This window comes from Coturnix japonica, chromosome 5 (assembly GCF_054131305.1).
Source record: "Coturnix japonica strain WE chromosome 5, WE-NBRP24, whole genome shotgun sequence".
Taxonomy (NCBI): Eukaryota; Metazoa; Chordata; class Aves; order Galliformes; family Phasianidae; genus Coturnix; species Coturnix japonica.
The window spans coordinates 48421451-48439625 of record NC_140667.1 but is presented as its reverse complement, the minus strand read 5'-3'; the positions used below and the strand labels follow the sequence as shown (position 1 = coordinate 48439625).

Genomic DNA, 18175 nt, shown 5'->3' with positions numbered 1-18175 from the left:
AACAATAAGTTGTTAACGGTGCAGCATCACAACATTATAGACAGCATCCAGCATATGTAAATCTGACTGCCTCAAATATGAATTCTATTTTCATTCCAAGGACTGGTTATTTTATAAAGGATTCAAATAAGACAAAACAATTGTCTGTAGGCATCACTAAGAGAAAACAAGATGAGCTCCTTCTGAACTTTATACAAGCTGAGTTACCTCAGCATCACACAGCTACAATATGCAATGCAACGTTCCCAAGTAAATGCCCTGATTACTATTGTAAGTCTGCCATTTAAATAGTTCCTTCCTGCTTAAAATGCAGAAAGCCAAATGTGTTTTCCCACCACTAAGCATTGTGTAAGACTCCTTTCTGTGCCAGCAAGCTGGCTGAAGATGGATGAGCTTCCAAACTGATATCATTTTTAATTATGCGTTTTTCTCTCATTACTAATTTCCTAAACATGTCTCTAATCTTGCAGTGAAATCTGAGTGCAGTAGGTGTATCCACATACATCACGCTCTAGAAAATTAATACGAGATAATGATCAGGACTGCCATCATAACATAACCTGAAACAAGCAAGATACACTAGAGGTGATATACACTCAGACTCTGATCTCAAGTGCTTCTGGAAAGCAGCTGTTCATGGATAGCTTCCCTCCCTCCCACATCTTGAACCCAGAAATGGATTTATTTGGGTATGGGGCAGGGAGATGCTTCCAGCACACATTACAAAGCAGCTTCTCCTACACACTTTCTACCAGGTAGCTACAAGCTTGGGGTGCTCAATGCATATTCACTCCTTCACTCTCTTACCCTAAATACTCTATCCAGAACTACCATTCCCATAAGGGATCAATAATTGCTTGCTCCTCTACAGGTGATAAATACAGGTGGCCCAGCTCCCTCTCACCATCAGGGAGGAGCTCCCTCCACCTGGGACAAGGTTTCTGGCAAGATATCCTTTCCAAAAGCATAAGACAGCAGAAAGCATTGAAGGTAGCCCATGCACCAATCACAGGGGTGGGAAAGCACATGACCCCAAAAGGGTCTTGCATGCATCTGCATCAGATGCTCTTTCAAGCAAGCAATCAAGACTGTGTCCAACGCTATCAGCCTAAGTCAGCCAAGAGCCATTCTGTTCACACACAGGCTTGCTCTCATTCCTCAGTTATCTCTCACTGCCTGGAAGGCACAGCACTGGTTAACATGTTGCAGCATTATCACCATTAAACCAACAGAGCAAGATGGCAACTTTAGGAATGGGGGGTGGGGAGGAAACAAAAAAGAATGCAGAAGCCAAGGGTAACTATCAATGAGTTTTTTCTTAGCCAAGCAAATTGCACACCAAATTCTTACAAGAGCAATGCTTTCAGCACACCAGCTGCCTTCTCTTCAGCTGATGTATCCCAAATAAAAGGGGCCAATCCTAAGGGCTGTTCACAGTGGCTAACATTTAAGAAATCAAATAAAGCAAAGCATGATGAATCACAAGCGTTTAAATAAGCTTATAACTTCCAAGTGGTCTTAAAATATGCCACAAGTACAACTCTGCCTACTTACTCAAAGAAAAGGCAATCACTGCTGTCTCATTCAAAAAAAAATATAAAGGTGCAGAGAGATCAGTGCTATAGCTGAAGTGTATGCACCAGAGCAATGCACATAAAAAATGATGCATATATAAGGAGCACCAGCTGGAGAGACCTGGTATACACACAGCAACTCACCAGCCCATAATCGCATGCTGAGAAAAATGCATATGCTAAATGGGTAAGTGCATCTAAAACTGTAATGCTAGTTGACTTGCCCTAGCCCCTAGGGAAGTCCATAGCACAGACAGCGCCAGTAGGCTGGAGGCAGGATGTTTCACTGTATTCATGATGCTACAAAATCTGGCTCGAGAAGAAAAACAACAACAAATATATATACACGATCTAATGATTTAAGAATAAACAATTTTAAAAGGTCGCATCACCAGAGCCTGGTTGAATATCACCCACCCATCACTGGAACTGAGGGCCTGTGTTGGACTCATGAGGACACACAGTGCTGAGCAGCACAACGTAGCCCTCCACCTCCCACAGAAATCAACTGACCACTGAAGGCAAGCCTTTAAAGAGGCTTCACTGGGTTATGACTGGGCTCCCACTTCTTTTTCATTCTCATTTGCATTTGCTGACAACTCCTTTACAACCAGAGGGACGGGTTCTTCATAAGAAGCTGTTCCAGTCTCTGCAGCTCACGTCTTAATCCACAGACTGCAGCAGGTCAGATTATCTACACGTATCAAAGACAACATTGTGCTTTATAAGCTATTTTTCTGCCTCAGCAAGGAGTAAGCACGTTTTTATTTCTTACTATGTTTACCCATTACCTCACCAAGCGGCATTATTGTTAGTCTTTGTGAGGCTCTCCTAGAATAGGAACATATAAAACAGGATTTCCTCCAGCTCTGCATACCTACTTACTCCAGAGTCATTAATGACATAGGACTGGTTTGAACAAAGACTTAACATGAAATGAACATTCAAAACAGCTGGGAACAAAAATATATCTGCCTAGAACACTGCATCTCTGCTTTGTCTTCAAAATAAAGCCAAGGAGGCACAAATTTGCTTTAAAGACCAGTTTTACAGTAAAGTTCTCATGAGAAAAATGGAAGAATTAAATATTTGCACGTGGGATATGTTTATGTACCCCAGTGGGTCACAAATTAAATTTAATGCAGTCTTTACCAAGCAGTCTTTTCTTTTGTACTGGAGATTAGAAGCAACTTCACTGCCATCAGAAGGGATTCTGAAGATGGAAAGACAGAAAAGATCCAAGTCCTGCACAAGTGGCCTCCAGAAACCTAAACCAACCACATATTGTCTTCCATATGATTACAAGTGACAGCTGGAATACCTGAAGCTCTGAGATTTTAAAATATTTCTGACCAGTATTTTAAAGAAAACTTCTGGATGTATGTTTACAAGAAAAATACATGTAATATTGCACAAACATCAGCAGAAATTGATTCCTCAGCTCATTACCATGCCAGGGTTTTGGAAAGGGATGTTTATCACCACGATCGTTCCCCTGATAGAATGCGATTCCCAGCAGAGCCAGTGACACACTGTGACACATCCAGCATCCATCACACCACGGGACGTGCCACTGATAGCCCCATGCTGAGAAGCAGCACACCCAGCTCCCTTCTGCATTGCCCCATCATTCCTCAGACAACTGTCCTGTGGCTACTCAGGGATACGCTTTCAGAAGGCGCCCTGCAAGCACATCTGCCCTAAAAATTAACAGAAAGCTAGAAGAACATTACAGGCAAACAAACAAACAAGCAAGCCAAAGGCTAAAAGCTAACCAATTATATGTGGCCGTGTAAAAGGCCAGGGATGGTAGGATGCAGAAAGAAGTAATCCAAAAGCTGCAAAAATACTGCTTGGATTCAGTGCTGAGCATCCAAAACTACCTTGGCAATCTCTTGAAGACCTCCATACCAACGGCGCACTTGAGAGCGCAGGCAGGCAGCCAAGCAGGCTGGGAGAAGCACATGTGATGCAAGGATGCAGGAGAAACACTCCTGCTCACTTCAATGCTATCAGCGCCTCTCTGCCTGAGGATATTTCCTACCTCTACCTACAAACAGTGCTTCCAACCATTAAGTAAACATTCTTTGAAGATAATGAAGCTTATTCTAATCTCACAGTGGTGACACTCCTGCATTGTATTCAGCTGAGCTACAAGACTCCTGGGTAACTCCTCTGTAAAAATCAAGATTACCTTAACTCTTTGCTCTTACACAGACTTAAAGGATCTTGTCAAAGCATAGAAAGAGGCAGCTTTTTCACTCAGCAGATCTACTTTTGTTGCTGTTGAATAATCAGAGACATTTTCAGCTCGCTCCTTTAGATGTGGATAAGCTGCTTCTGTACCCTTAAGCTTAATGAGACAACCTTCTGTACCAGACCTCTCACTGCTTCCACAGGAAGCCAGACCACAGCCGTTAGAAAGGAATCACAGAATGGCTTGAGTTAGAAGGGACTCCAAGGATCACCAAGTTCCAATCCTCCTGCTACAGGCAGGGCCACCAACCTCCAATCTGGTACTAGACCGGGCTGCCCAGGGCTCCATCCAACCTGGTCTTGAACACCTCCAGGGATGGGGCATCCACAATGTCTCTGAGCAGCTGTTCCAGCACCTCACCACTCCCTGTGTGAAGAACTTCCCCCTGATTTCTAATCTAAACCGTCTCTCCCTGAGCTTAAAACTATTCCCCCTTGTCCTATCACTATCTACCCTTGTAAAAAGTTGAATTCCTTCCTGTTTATAATGTCCTTTTAAATACTGGAAGAACAGATGCCCAATACTGACAAACAGGGCTGTTGTTCAAGTGGCAAGGAAAAAGAAAATCAGATCAAACTTGGACTAACGAGAGGAACTGAAATGAAAACTACAAGAACAAAACACAGAAAAGTAACAATCTTCCAAAGTGTCATCTCACTGCTTTTGCATTCTCACTTGTGTTCTCTTCCCAGGGTCAAGTGTTTACCACTATTCTGCATTGCAGTTCTTTGCCTGTCTACGTTTCATTGCACCCAATCCTACAAGTGTCAAGTCCTATCACAGTAATGAAAAGTTGAGTGAAGAAGCTGGGGTGGGTCAGAAAAGCCAGCGCTGCATGTAACACATCTTCCATGTTATCAAGAGACTTGGCAGAAGGATGCTGCAATCCAACTAAAATCTTATAGTACAAATCAGAACTATTTTGCTCTTGGGCTACATCACTTAAGAGAGGTCATGACCAGAATAATAAGGACATATAATACAAGCCTGAGAAAAGGGCCTCAGATACTGTAGTGCTGGTGCAGCATAAACTCTGTTCTTCAGGTGCCCTTGCTTTCCCAAAGGCAAGACTGTTACCCTCTTCTTTCAGTCGCTTTCAAATGCCAGAGGTTGGGTGGAATATTCATGTTCAGAGTCAGTCCACAGGCAAATATCTTTTGCAGCCTTTGAGTATTATCAGTCAGAGTTGTTTGTCTCTTAGGTAAACAGCTGTTAGATTTGGATAAGCTATGTTTGAGTTGCACCAAACAGATCCTGGCACTGTTCCACCCCGCTCCTCAACACAGGTAGTCATATTCCCACTGAATGGAAAAATAGACATAGAGAAATGAATCTGAAATACACACACTGATCCAACACTGTTTTGCTGGTGTAAACCAACAGAAAACACACAGAGCCAATAGGTTTCATTTTCCACCTGTCAACACAGGCTTCCAATTCCATTTCCAATAAATGAACCATGCTGCAAAACTGTTGTGAGATGAGAATCCACTGCTGTATTTACCCAAAGACGGAAGAGATCTGCTGCCAGATGCATGATTACATGTTGTTGAAGATGCTATTCCTCAAACCCAGCCATGGCTCCTCAAAGGGTTGTTAGCAAAGACGGGACTGCTTTTCACTGCCAAACAGCCACAATAGAGACAAGAAGTCCATAAGCTGGGGCCAGGGTGCTGCTGCTCCTCAACAAACCAGCAAATGAGCACAAAGCCCATTCTTCCACACAGAAAAAGAGAGAAAAAGAGAAACCCATTCATAGGCTGAGATTCATAAGTACAACATATTGGCTTGAGAAAGTCTAAATCACACGAACATTTTTTTTGCTCTTTGTTTGGGTCTGAAATTTTAAACTGGAATAAAAAGGAACTTCACCAGAGGTCAGTCGAGCAGCAGTAGGAATGCACAAGGCAGCAGGTTAAAGCATCTCACAGTTACAAGAGTGCAAGCATAAAATTCAGAGAGGGCCCTCAGGGATCCCAATGTAAGACATGAAGATGTAATTAAAAACCATAAATCCATCAAAAGCAAAATATGTAAACTTTCATGCTTTAACTCATATTTTTCTTCCCCAACCACACTTGGGTTACTCTGCGCTCCTTTGGAGCCTACAAATAAAAAATTAACAATACCAGAAGAAATATTTCTTAATATGTAATTATCAATAATAAATGATTTTTCTTTTATTCTTACAGGTAATTGCTTAAGGAAGCTCTCTTAGCAGGCTGCTGAGATTCTGCGTATTATAAATTACTTCAACTGTATCTCCTCTTTACAAAACCCACAAAAGGACAATATCTCACAGCGTTTCCACGCCTCTCAATCATCCACACAAAATTACCCCTGTGAGAGCTCGTTGGAGGAACGTCAAATATACTCTCTTTTCTTTGCAACAAAATCTTCAAGCAGAAGACGGCAGAACGGCTCACTTCTGCATTCAGTTACACAAGCTACACTAACACACAAACACTTTAATTGGGGATTCTGAGTTTAGCTTTATATTTAATTACAAGCTACAGGCAAAATAGTTACAGGCCAAATCCTGGCCCATGTTTCACCCACAGCATAGTTTTCAAGACAGCTTACAAAAGCTCTGCAATGCCCGTAGTCCATATTAAGGCTAAGAAACTTTCAAAGGTATTACCTGGGACAAACCAGCCCTCCCATCTGCACACCTACTGGAAAAAGGAGCACTGATGTTGCCCTGAAATGACTGTCGAACACACCTTTGCCTCACCTCATCTTTCAAAGGCCATTACGGATCCCTACTACAGTTCTTATACATTTTGTAGTTTTTCATCACCAGTGACTGCTTCATAAGGACTGGATGGTCCAGGCCAAGCAGGTATGGGAACATCTCTCTTCTTCACAATGCCCCCAGCAATAGGACATACACCTGGGTATATGTGATGTCTACATCACAGATTCAGCTTGGTTTCCTCTCCGATTCATAAAGCTAAGTCTCAACAACACACACGCGTGTTCAGCACAAAACTGATCCATTATCACAACACAGCCAACACTTCTCAAATAACACCTCAGAGTCCATTCAATTTTACTAAATCCAGGCCAAAACACCAACACAACTCTGCTGCTCTAACAATGCAACAAGAGCACAGCATTGGAAGAGGTTAGTGTTCTCTTCCCATTTATTCTAAGAACACTGCACATGGAAATCAACATCCCTCTCACCCTGGCTGCCAGGGATTAGCTTACTCAACTATTTCCCTACCATTGCTTCAGTCATTTGGATGCTATGAGCTCTGGCATCACTAGTGAAGCTTTATCTGCTGAACACACACCAAATCCATCCGACTTTTACTATTTATGGCAGCTGAAAATCATTTACTTTCACAAAACAGGCCATAAGGGGATGTGCCCAGTCTGGGCCAGTGCTGGGTTGCCCAGGCCTCTCAGCAGTCTTGGCTTCTGGAGCCACTTCCACACCAGCATCTACTAAGGACTCCACAGACAAAGCACATTTATAAGGCTTGGCTCTTAGCCACTCTTCCTCCTGGGAAGCATGCCATTGTTTGCTGTAGCCTGGCCGCAGCTGGGCAGTAGATACAAGCAGTTGCTTTTACACCACACACTCCAGACTGTACGGTATTAAAGAGAGGGTGAGTATTAACACCAGCATGTTTCATGCAGAGGCACTCAAAGAGAACCCAAATGCTACTGAGGGAAGAGCTGAATGCTCCAAGCAGGGGAGCTTAGTCCTTCTACAACTGACCAAAAAGCAGTAAAGGAACTGAAACAAGGATGGCCAGATTTCCTGATCATAGGAGCAACTTATATGTTTTCATATTCTAGACAGTTCTTAAGTCTTCCACATCCTTTTGTGGCCTTTCAGTATTTAAAGGGAGCTTATAAACAAGACAGAGACCAGCTGCAACAAAAGCTGTAGGAAACTGTTGTACTCTGAGAATGACAGCAATGCTAAAAGGAATAAATACACGCTACCACAAACAATACGGTAAAAACAACACAAGGCAATAAAGAATGTACAGTGCAGACTGAGGACATCTAACTTCCCAAATGACTTAAAGCACACAGCCAAACGCTGCCCATTTGCAACGTAATCAGCCCTGATCAATCTACACACACTGACAGCAACAGAAACCACGCTGTAACAAGTTGCCTGTTGTGGTAATAGTAGGAAATACATTTAAACATTATCTTTTGAAAGCTGTGAGAACTAGGACTAATACTTCACCGTAGCTGTTAGTGCTGAAAGCCAGTCAATGCCAAGCCTAGCCAGAAGTATCACATTTCAGAGCTGTACAGAACATTTCCCATCCTATTCACCCAGCAGTGCAAAATCCCTCAGCAATAGCCGGGGAAGATTTGCTAAGAGCTAAATGAAAATTGATCATTTTCCCACAGCTGCCCAACATTTCAATCAATGCTGCACAGGTATTGACATACGGGAACGCTGGCCCAACCCCAGCAGAAGCTGAGAGCAGTCTGCCAAATTCCAGGAATGCTGATCAAAGACTGATTTTAAGGCCTGACTCAGAAAGAAGGATAATTGTGTGCACCTAAGCCTTTTTTTGTGTGTGTTTGTGTGATCAAGTGCTGAGATTCCGCTGATTCACCCTACATTTGAGTGATGCATCCAACAGTCAGACTGGTAGTGATGAAACAAACTTGCAACAATGGCATTACGCTGCCTAAAATAGGTGGGTTTATTTATACCAGCTAAACATTCTTTCTCCAGCATGAAAATGAACATCTGCCAGTTACGCCCTCAAAGTTCACGCAGCTTCAAAGCAAAGCGGTCAGTGCAAAGAACCATACAGCAGAAGCTTGCATTCACTTAAACTTATCCTACAGAATACGTTGCTTCTGCAAAGAAACATTAGCCCCACCCTTGGCTTGGGATAATCATTTGAAGCCTTGCTCTTGGATTTCTGTATAAACTTATCTTTTTATTTTCCATTTCAAACCAAAACATTTCAAATGAAAGCTAATAAGTAACACACTTTGGCACGAACTTCAACAGCGGAAAGGGGGACTGAAGCCACTGAAGCACTCCTGACGTACTGCAGGGGCACACCCCATTTCCTCAAGGCAGCTTTCTGGTTTCATCACAGGGATCACAGCACAGCCTGAAGATAAGCCCCTTTTAGATGCCATTGGTACTGCTTTAATCCACGCTCCCCGAGCTGATCTGATACCCTCTACTTAAGCAGGCTCCACTTAGCCCAGACATCCTCTGCAGCACTTTCCACAGCCTTACCACCCCTCTCCATGAGAACTGGCAATTTTCTTCACAGATTATCACGACTCACATCCCTACCCAGTGCCCGAACATTCCTCCAATGGCAAAGGCAGCAGCAGAAGACTTGATTCCCATGAAAGTTATGTCCAAGTTACCTCCTTCAAGTACCCATTTGAAACACTACCCAGAGCCAGAAGACACTTGTATAAGAAGTCAGCCTGATTCTGATCGAGTGCATGGCCAGTAACACAGACAGAACTCATGCCTTCCTGAAGGTGTTTTCCATCAGTGGCTATACTAGAAACGTAAGTACAAAACAGTTATTCCAGTGCTGCAGGTCTGAGGTCAGAGGCAAACTCAGACAAATCAAGTTTCATAGATTTCCAGTAAGAAAATACATAAATACATACATAAAAAGGGGATGTGATACTCTCAGTTTTACAGCTGCTTGCCACACTTGCTGTGTATAATATCCAAACGGACGTAGCTCATGAAAGCAATCCAACTTTGACAAATGTAACAGCATCATCAGAGAAAAGTTCCCCACAGCACAAACGTGCAATTTCATATAGATTTTCCTTCTCTACACAGAGTGGAGCTGGTTCTTCCCTACATCAGCATCTTCACAGTGGGAAACAGGATTTGGACCCACATAGTGAAGGCCAGCAGAATGGCTGAGGTTGGAAGGAGCCTCTGGTTCCATCTGGTCCAACCCCTGTTCAAGGAGGAACACCTAGAGGAGGTTGCCCCAGACCACATCCAGACCTTCATCACCACTAGGGAGGGAGACTCAGCTGTGAAGTACCCAGGCAGCAGGAAACCCAAACAGCCATGTACACTTAGCAGACAGTTCTGCTGTTGAGAAAGCCAAATCCCGTTTGCTCCAGACGTTCCCTGGCACTGTCAGGCCCAGAAGAGCAGCCGCTATCAGCTGCTGTGGGCCATGGGAGAGGAGGATGACTGCTGCCTCCTATAACCTCCCTGCAAACAAGCCAGAGGCTGGGATCACTGTAGGTGGAAACTCTTGGCAAAAACAATAAAGCAGCAACTACATATTTCAACAGGTTCAAAGTAACCTCAGATGTTAGCAGCAGATGCTCTTTTCCACCCCCTGGGATTTTGAAATGGTTTATGTGTTTCCTCCCTTTCCCCTAATAGGGCAGGGTGCTGAAGGCATTAGCCACAGCAATACTAATTACCCCCAGCTAGCTGGAGACCGCAGCACCTCCAGCTAATTGCGCAACCCCTGCTCCCCCCCTCTGCAGATCCCCCAGCGAGAAGGTCTGTGGCCTCAGGCATCCTGACTGCAGGATAATCCTACTCACCTGCATTTTAAAAGGGCATGCTTGAAAATCCTAAATGTCTAAAGCAAACACATTACAGTTAGGTTCCTCGGCCTGCCCTACAGCATGAGGGCTGCTGCACAGACTGAAACAAGTGAGCGGCTCGTGTCAACATATCTGACATGGTGTTGTCACTAACCCTGTTATTAGACAGTACCTGCAATCTGTATCTGAGCTTATAGCCCCAAGCACTCTACAGCCAAGTCCCTGCAAGAGCCTCTCTTGCAAAATTAAATATTAAAAGTGCACCTCAAAAAACGCCCCGTAGTTTCATATTTATTAACTGAGACTTTACTTTTCCACTTATGTACTTTTTGAAATGTTAAATACAGAACATTCTAAGGTGCACTCAGTGCTTGTAAAGAGCCTTGAACACTCAATTACTCCGCAGAGGTATAAGACAGTTCTGCTGCTCAGCATCCCTTATCCATGTCAGCCTGGTTACATAAGGCCTCCTATGGAAAGAAAAACAGCCCTTTGGTCAGGGAGCACACTGAGATTGGCCAAGACTCAGGTCTTTCATTCTTCTCCTACAGCTTTGGAACCTGTCATATGATCTGTAATTGAGGTTGGACACTCAGAGCAAGTGCCCATAACTCCCAGAGTGAGAGGAGCTATGCAGACACAGCCTGGTACTGGTTCAACAGCAGACAAGTTGCCAGGTAATATTAGCTCACTGTCAGCATGTGTGCATCTCCAAAAGGCACGGCTCCCTCTTTTCAAGTCACCAGCAACACAAACACCTGGGATCAGTACAGAGGCACAAGGAGAGCCAAGGAGGTGATCGACACACTCATCCAACTAAACCATCCTTCCTGAGCTCTGCTGCTGGTGGAAATACATTGGGTTATTTAGCATGAATGAGAAACCCACAGGGAAGTGCATGCTGTTCCCAAAACTTTGTTCTTTGTTTCCTGTTTGAGTAATGCCATCAGCATCACACAGGTGTACCCATGGATGTGGGAAGCAGCAGGTGTGGTGGGAGGCTCCTGGGACTCCCCTTCCTCAACAGAGCAGGTTCCTCCAGCTCAACCCAAGTAATACAAACACCATGGGATGGAACATCTCTCCTCCAAGAACAAGCTAAGAGAGATGGGGCTGCTCACCCTGGAGAAGAGAAGGCTCTGGGAAGAGCTGAGTGTGTTTCAGTGTCTAAAGGGCAGGCTGTAAGAAGGAAGGAGGAAGACTAGCAGGGTCTGTTGTGACATGACAAGGGGTTTAAAGCTAAAAAAGGAGGGGATTTAGACTGGAAGTAAGGAAGAAATTTTTTACAATAAGATTAGTGAGGCACTGGCACAGGTTGCCCTGAGAGATGGTGGATGCCCCATCTCTGCAGACAGCCAAGGTCAGGCTGCATGGAGCTCTGAGCACCTGATATGCAGGTGTCCCTGATCACTGCAGGGAGTTGGACTGGATGGCCTTTAAGTGTCTCCTCCAACTCCAATAAGTCCAAGTATTATTCTACGAACACAGAGAATGCTGATTGCATGGTGAGCCAGAATCAGATGATTCATGGTTCATTAGCGGTTGAGGGCATGAACCATCCCGGTCACCAGCACTCCAGAGCAGGACTGGTAAAACACCTCTGTATCCAGCCATGGCATACCGGGTTGGCTGGGAATACAGGCGACACAAGGCTTTATGTATCAGGAAAAGTACTCTCCATCCCAAGGGCACAACACCGCTCCTTCAGCTCCCAAACACTCCTGGAGCATTTCAGTGGCGTGCCCCATAAAGCACACAGTGAAGGTAATGCAACAGGGATCCCAGCACAGAAAAACAGCAGCTCCCAGAAAGTAGGACAGTGAGAACTCAGCTGAACTCATGATAATGCAGAACTCATGTCTTCCCATCACATAGTGCCCGCACTGCACAGCACAAACTGCACGGGATGGGGACAGATGAAACGGTGTCATTCTTGGGCTGGGAGGGACACACAGTTGTCTGCTGACTGCTTCCAAAGAAAACTTCCTCTCATCTTGGCCTCCTGACAACGTCCCGACGACAAACTCCTGTTTCAGTAGAACTGGGTACGGCTGTTACTCAGCTTGTCGTACACCACGCGCTGTCCTTGTCCGTCCCTTCCCTAGGGGGGCACACCTCATTCCTACACACACCTCTCTGGACACGACAGCTCGATCAGGTTTACTGAGCAGGGGCACCGTGCAAATTAATTAATTAGCACTTGGTGAAGGACTGGGAAGATGATTTTAGGTGCTAAGTATTATTATTACTAATTTAATCCACAGCTCCATTCAGTCCTCAGCCTCTCTTGTGAAACTGCCAACCATGATGCCAATTAGCGGTAATTGTCGGGGTGGCTTTCGGGGCTCCTTGCCAGCCAGGCAGGGACCACCAACCCACCTCTTCAGGCTGCCAACAGCAGCAGCTTCCAGGCACTCAGGAGCCTCAGGAGCCCATTACAGCTCCCCAGGGACAAGGCCTGCAAGGCACATGCAAAACTTTTAATTAAGGATAAAATGAGGCACTTTTTTCTTTCTTTTTTTTCCCTCCTCCTCCTCTACTTGTTCAGTGCACGACCCACAACTGATGCTGCAACACCCAAACGCCAATTTGTGGTACTTTCAGATTGAACTTTGTTGTTTTTCTTCCCCCCCACCCCCCTCATCTGTGCTGATTCTGATTCGCTCACAGCCTCACTGTGGCAGCAAACCGTAAAGACAACAGCAGCAAAAAGAAGGGAATCGGCAGCGTGGGGGAGCAATAAATCCTATATTTAAGAGAACTGCAAAGGAGTTGTAACATAAGCAAAGAGATCTATCTCTATATCATTTGTCAACAGAGATTCGGAGAACTTGAAAAAAGCCCCAAACAACGAACAGCATTCTGTAATCAATGCACATCATCTGAGCACCGAAACTTTACGTTATTTATATATTTTAAATAAGTCTAATTGAAAGGACAGCAACACACAAACGATGAATCACCGCCCTCCCAAGCAATTAGATCTGTTATCCCCGCAGACTGCAAACAGTGCCTTGGTTTTTTATTCTAATGTGAATTCAATCCCCTGTCAGCTGCCCCACGCAGAAGAATACAACTGCTCCCTTTCATCAGCACAGATATCAACAGCAGGAAACTGGCCCTTCTTTCATCTCCCAGGCTCCCACCCACCTTTCCAAAGGGCTTTAAACCAGGTGTGGAAATCTTTCTCAACCTGTGCTGAAAGATCCCTTCACTGCCACAGCAAAGGACAGGGCTGTGAGAGCAGTGTGCTCCCAACAGCAGCCTCCTGCATTCACTCACCAGGGAGCTGCTTCTTCCTCTGACAGTGCATTAAAAGAAACTCTTTGGACCTTTACTGCACAGGCACAAAACTCAGGGGGAAGAGCTGCGTTTTCAGATGTCTTGTTATATAATTAAACAAGAAAGAAAGAAAGGGGGAAAAAAAATGCAAGCTGCCTTTCTGGCACAAACATTACAGTGTGCTCAGCCTGCCAGCTTATTGCATCAGATTCCCACTGCATGGCCAACAAGCTGCAGCTGAGCACCCCAAACTCTGCTGGGTATCTCCTGCTATCTGCAGGGCAGAAGGTAGCAAGTGGGGTTGCTTGCTGCATCTTCCTACCCTAGGAGCAGCTCACTGCCTGGGTGAAGGGCCTCTGAGCTTTCAAGTTAAGGCCAAAGGTCTCATGCATGCTGGAAAACTTAGTTTCAAAAGACCCCAAGTATCAGTATGCTGCTCACCCAGTAACCCCCCAGGTACCCGTGACTCCGTGACTAAGCCTGTCAAGGTTCCAGCACTGTGATGATGGCTCTGTTATTGCTTTCCTAGGCGCGCTGCAGAAAAGCAGGATTCACTCATTCATTCACCCGTCATCGAGTGCTTATGAAGGACCGGAGGGAAAGGACCACACAGACACAGCCCTTTGCTCCCCACACACCTGGCCTGGTCCTTCCCCACACAACTCATCCCATCAGGGATGGGTCCCACTGCAGTGATGGGAACTGGGTTGCACGCACCCTGCTCCATCCCTATCAAACGGATCTCACAATGGGAATTAAACCATCCATGAAACAAAAGGTCTGACCATCCCAATCCGAGACCTTTATGCTGCAGAAGAAGAGCTCAAAATTGATCCAATTGGTCAGCACAGGGACTCCCTGTAAATTTCAAAGGGTTTGGGGCCAGGCTTGAGAACACAAACCTTGCTGACACTGCTCCACAATGCACTTCCAAACAAAACTATATTTAGATTCAATGGGAATGCTGTAGATCATACAGGAACTCTTTGAATGAAAATGAAGGTCAATAGGGTTTGGCTTCCTCTCCAGACCCTTCCCCCCTACCCCCCCCCCACAGACCAATTCTTGCAGCCATCCAGATAAGCATTGTTTAGAAAACAATGCCTCTCTGCCAAACGTTATCAAAAACCCAACACGGGTTTTTGGTGCCCTGAAACAGAACCTCGGGGTCTTCTACTGCGTTTGGCCCCATCTCTGAACTCCAAGGGTCTCCCCAGGTCCCAAAGCTCAGTGTTTTTCCACCTGTATCACCTTTGTTTCACACAGTCACTTAAGGAAGACAGCCTAGAAGCAATGATAAAGATCTCTGATAGACAACAACATAGAAAGAAGAACAGTGCACATCTGGGCACCTCAGGAGCACTTTATGCACTCACTGCCAGAGTCACCACGAGGCACAGACTCGAGGGAAACCACCCTGAGTGACCCCAAGACCTCAGGAACCTGAAGAGCACCGCCCGACCACCACCACGGGGGGATGTGTATGGGGGGCATAGGGAGGGGAGGGAGGAAGGTCAGCCGCGTTTCACGTCCCCCTCTGGAGGAGGAGCCGAGCTGAACCCCCGGCAGCCTCAGTGCGCTCCCACAAACGGGGCAGTGCGGAGAAAGCCAGGTCCCGCAGCTCGACGCGCAGCCCCGCTGCCCCCATCAAAGTCAGTTCTTATTTCAGTTTCTTTATCCCGGCAGCAGACAGCGGTACCCGAACAGAAGAGCACGGAGCGGCACTTTCCGATAAACCAGCGCCTGCAAACCCTGAAACTTTCGCAGCGCCCTCCCGCTTCGCAAAGCACCGGGGGTGCCTTATCCGCGGGGCACACACCTGCACGCCCCGGGACCGAGTTTGCCCCCCTCCCGTAGCCGGCAGCCCCCACTTACCGGCGGGGCGTTGGGCGGGCAGCCGCCTGCAGCCAACCTGGCCGCCTGCCTCCTCAGCTCGGCCAGCTGCGCCTGGCAGCTCCGGCACCAGCCCCCGGCCGCCGCCCGCTCCAGCGGCCGCGTTTCGCTCCCGACGGCGGCGGACCCCGCTCCTTCGGGCGGCGGGCGGCGGGCGCAGCGCTCCTCCTCGGGGGCGGCGGAGGAGGCGACGGACGGAGGTTTTTTCCGAGGGGAGAGCTCCCGCCCCGCGCTCCCCTCCGCCACCTGCGGAGAGAGCAAAGAGAGCTTCAACGCCGAGCATCGCGGAAAGCTCGGCACCACTCCCACCCACCTCAGCCACCCGCCCCGCGGGGGGGGGGGGGGGTGAAATAAATAAATAAAGACGCGGCAAAATGAAATAAATAAATGAAGTTATCCAACAATAACCCACGCGCGGGCAGCAGCGCTCCCACAACTCACCCCCTCTGCTCGGGGTTCCAGCCCCGGCCCCCTCCGCCCGGTCACCGCGCTCATGTTGGAGGGTGGGGACGCGCCCCCGCTCCGCTATCACGGGCGGCACAGTGCCCGGCGGTGCAAGGAGCCCATGGTGGGCAGAGGGAAAGGCGGGGGTCGGCGCTAGGTGATGCTGCCTCCCATGCTGCGGATGGAGCGAAGTTTGGGTCGGGAGAGAGAGGCGAAGTGAGCTCAGCACGGCAGCACGGAGAAGGAGCCGGAGCACGTCGGAAAAAAAGCTGCAAAAGTGCTCTCCGGGCAGGGGAGGAGGGGCCGGGCGGGGTGGGGTAAGCGGGGCGGGCTGGGGTTGGGTTTGGAAGGTGAGGGGGGTGATGTTTTCATAGCGGCCCTACGGGACAGTCCCAAACCGCTGTGCTCGGGGCGTTGTGCACTGACAACCCCTAATTCTGCAGTAGCGGGGCGAAACGGACGGGGTGCCGTTCGGCTGCAGTATCGGGGAGCCCTGCAGGCGTCGGGGCAATCGGGGGGGAGGGGGGGAGGGAATGTCCCGTCGCTCCTCTGCAGGTGTCGGGGCTCCCCCACCCTCTACCGCATCCGCCCTCCCTGAGCCGGCTCCGCAGCCGCTCGATGGGGGCGCCGCGGTGTTTCTACCCGCGACTGTTGACCCGACAGATGGGGAAATTAACGCTCCCAGCTAATTGTCTACTTGGCTGTCGCTCCGGTTCGCGTATTTCGCTTTTTTTCCTTCTTAAAGTTTTTCTCCCCCAGAGAGAGCCACAGGCGCCTCTGTCTCCCACTCCCACTCCCCCCCCCCCTCCCGCAGCCCGGTCCCTCTGCCCCATGGCGGCGGCGCATTGCTCGGACAGCCGGGCCGGGCGGGCGCTCTGCGGGGCTCGGTCCCTCCCCGGCTCCGCCGTTGCTGTGGCTATGGTGCCACCTTCCGGCCGCATTGCGGCACCGCATTGCTGAGCTCGGCTCCCGGTTCGACCCCGGTGACGCGCGGTGGGACCGGAGCACAGCATTGCGCTGCGGGGAGCAGCGCCCAGCACGGGGAACATTGGGGTTGAAATGTACAGGGCTACGCATTAATTCCCCCCTCCCCAAGAGACATCTTCAACCCCTCCCCATCAGGCATCTTCTTCGCCGCTTAAACTTTCCTGACCACGTGTTTGAAGAGCCCCCCCCCTCCAAAAAATAGAAACGGGTGCCTGTCCCCTGGGGGTTGGGGCTGCCGCGTTCTCTCCCGGCCCAGCTCTGCGATACCCGCGTACCGCTGTCCGGAGCCGGAACAAAGTTTAAGGGTATTTCTGGTGTCCGAGCGGCTCCCGCACAACGCTCCATCCGAGACGTTCTCGGGTTGGATGGAGGCGATGCCCCCGCGCTCCTCCGCGCCGCTCCGCGGAGCCGCCCGCACTGTTCGTGGTGCTGAAAGCCCGCAGAGCCGCCAACTTCCATCCGCTGCAAGTTTGCCGTCGCCTCAACCTCCCCTCCCCGCCCCTCATCCGCCCCCAGCCGGGCGAGGTGCCCTTACCTTGGTTTTGCGCCTCAGAAGGTGGCTGGTGAAGCCGAAGATGATGTCCGAATCCAAGCACAGAGCGCCGATCTCCAGCAGCCCGGGGCTTCTCCTCGGGGCGGTTGACGCGTCGGGAGGTTTGGGAAAAGCCATAGTTTGAGGGTGGGAAATATCCGGCTCCTGGGGAGGAGGCGATGTGTTTGGATGCAGAAACTGTGTGTGTGTGTTGGGGGGGGGGAGGGAGGGCGGGGAGGAAGGAGGAAAAAAAAAAAAAAAAAAAAAAGAAAAGAAGAAAGAAAGAAAAAGAAAAGAAAAGAAGAAAGAAAAGCAGCCAACACCCCTCACCCCTTAAAAAAGGGGGTAGGGGGAGGGGGGGGGGAAGCCAAACACGCGGGTGCGTTACTCCTTCATCCGAGAGAGAGGATGCGCACCGCCGGGCTGAGGGAGCGCAGCCGGGCACCTCCCTGCCTCTCCCCGCCGCTCTCCCCGCTCTGTACAACCCTCCTCCTCCCCCCGGCCCACCTTTGCCTTGACGAGCGCGGAGCTGCGACCTGCTCAGCGACCCGCCGGCACCGCGCTGGGTGCGCGGAGCGGGCAGCGAGCGGCTCCGCCGCCGGCCGCCATCAGCTCCCCGCGCCCGCTGGCCCCGAGCCCTCGCTGAGAGCCGCCTGC

General features: G+C 48.6%; 1 protein-coding gene across 2 annotated transcripts in view; it reads right to left on the bottom strand.

Moving 5' to 3' along the window:
• KIF26A (kinesin family member 26A) overlaps window positions 1-17671 on the bottom strand; it is a 94578-nt gene extending 76907 nt beyond the window's left edge. The window contains exons 1-2 of one of the 2 annotated variants that reach the window (XM_085547763.1): window positions 17522-17671; window positions 15538-15801 (exon numbers count right to left, since the gene is read on the bottom strand). In XM_085547763.1, the coding sequence (XP_085403889.1) occupies window positions 15538-15801; window positions 17522-17656 (399 nt within the window). In that variant the 5' untranslated portion in view covers window positions 17657-17671. Of the gene's footprint in view, window positions 1-15537; window positions 15802-15996; window positions 16235-17521 lie in introns of those variants that run through there. The other variant, XM_085547765.1, reaches the window with a different exon arrangement.
• Between the last annotated feature and the right edge of the window lie 504 nt (window positions 17672-18175).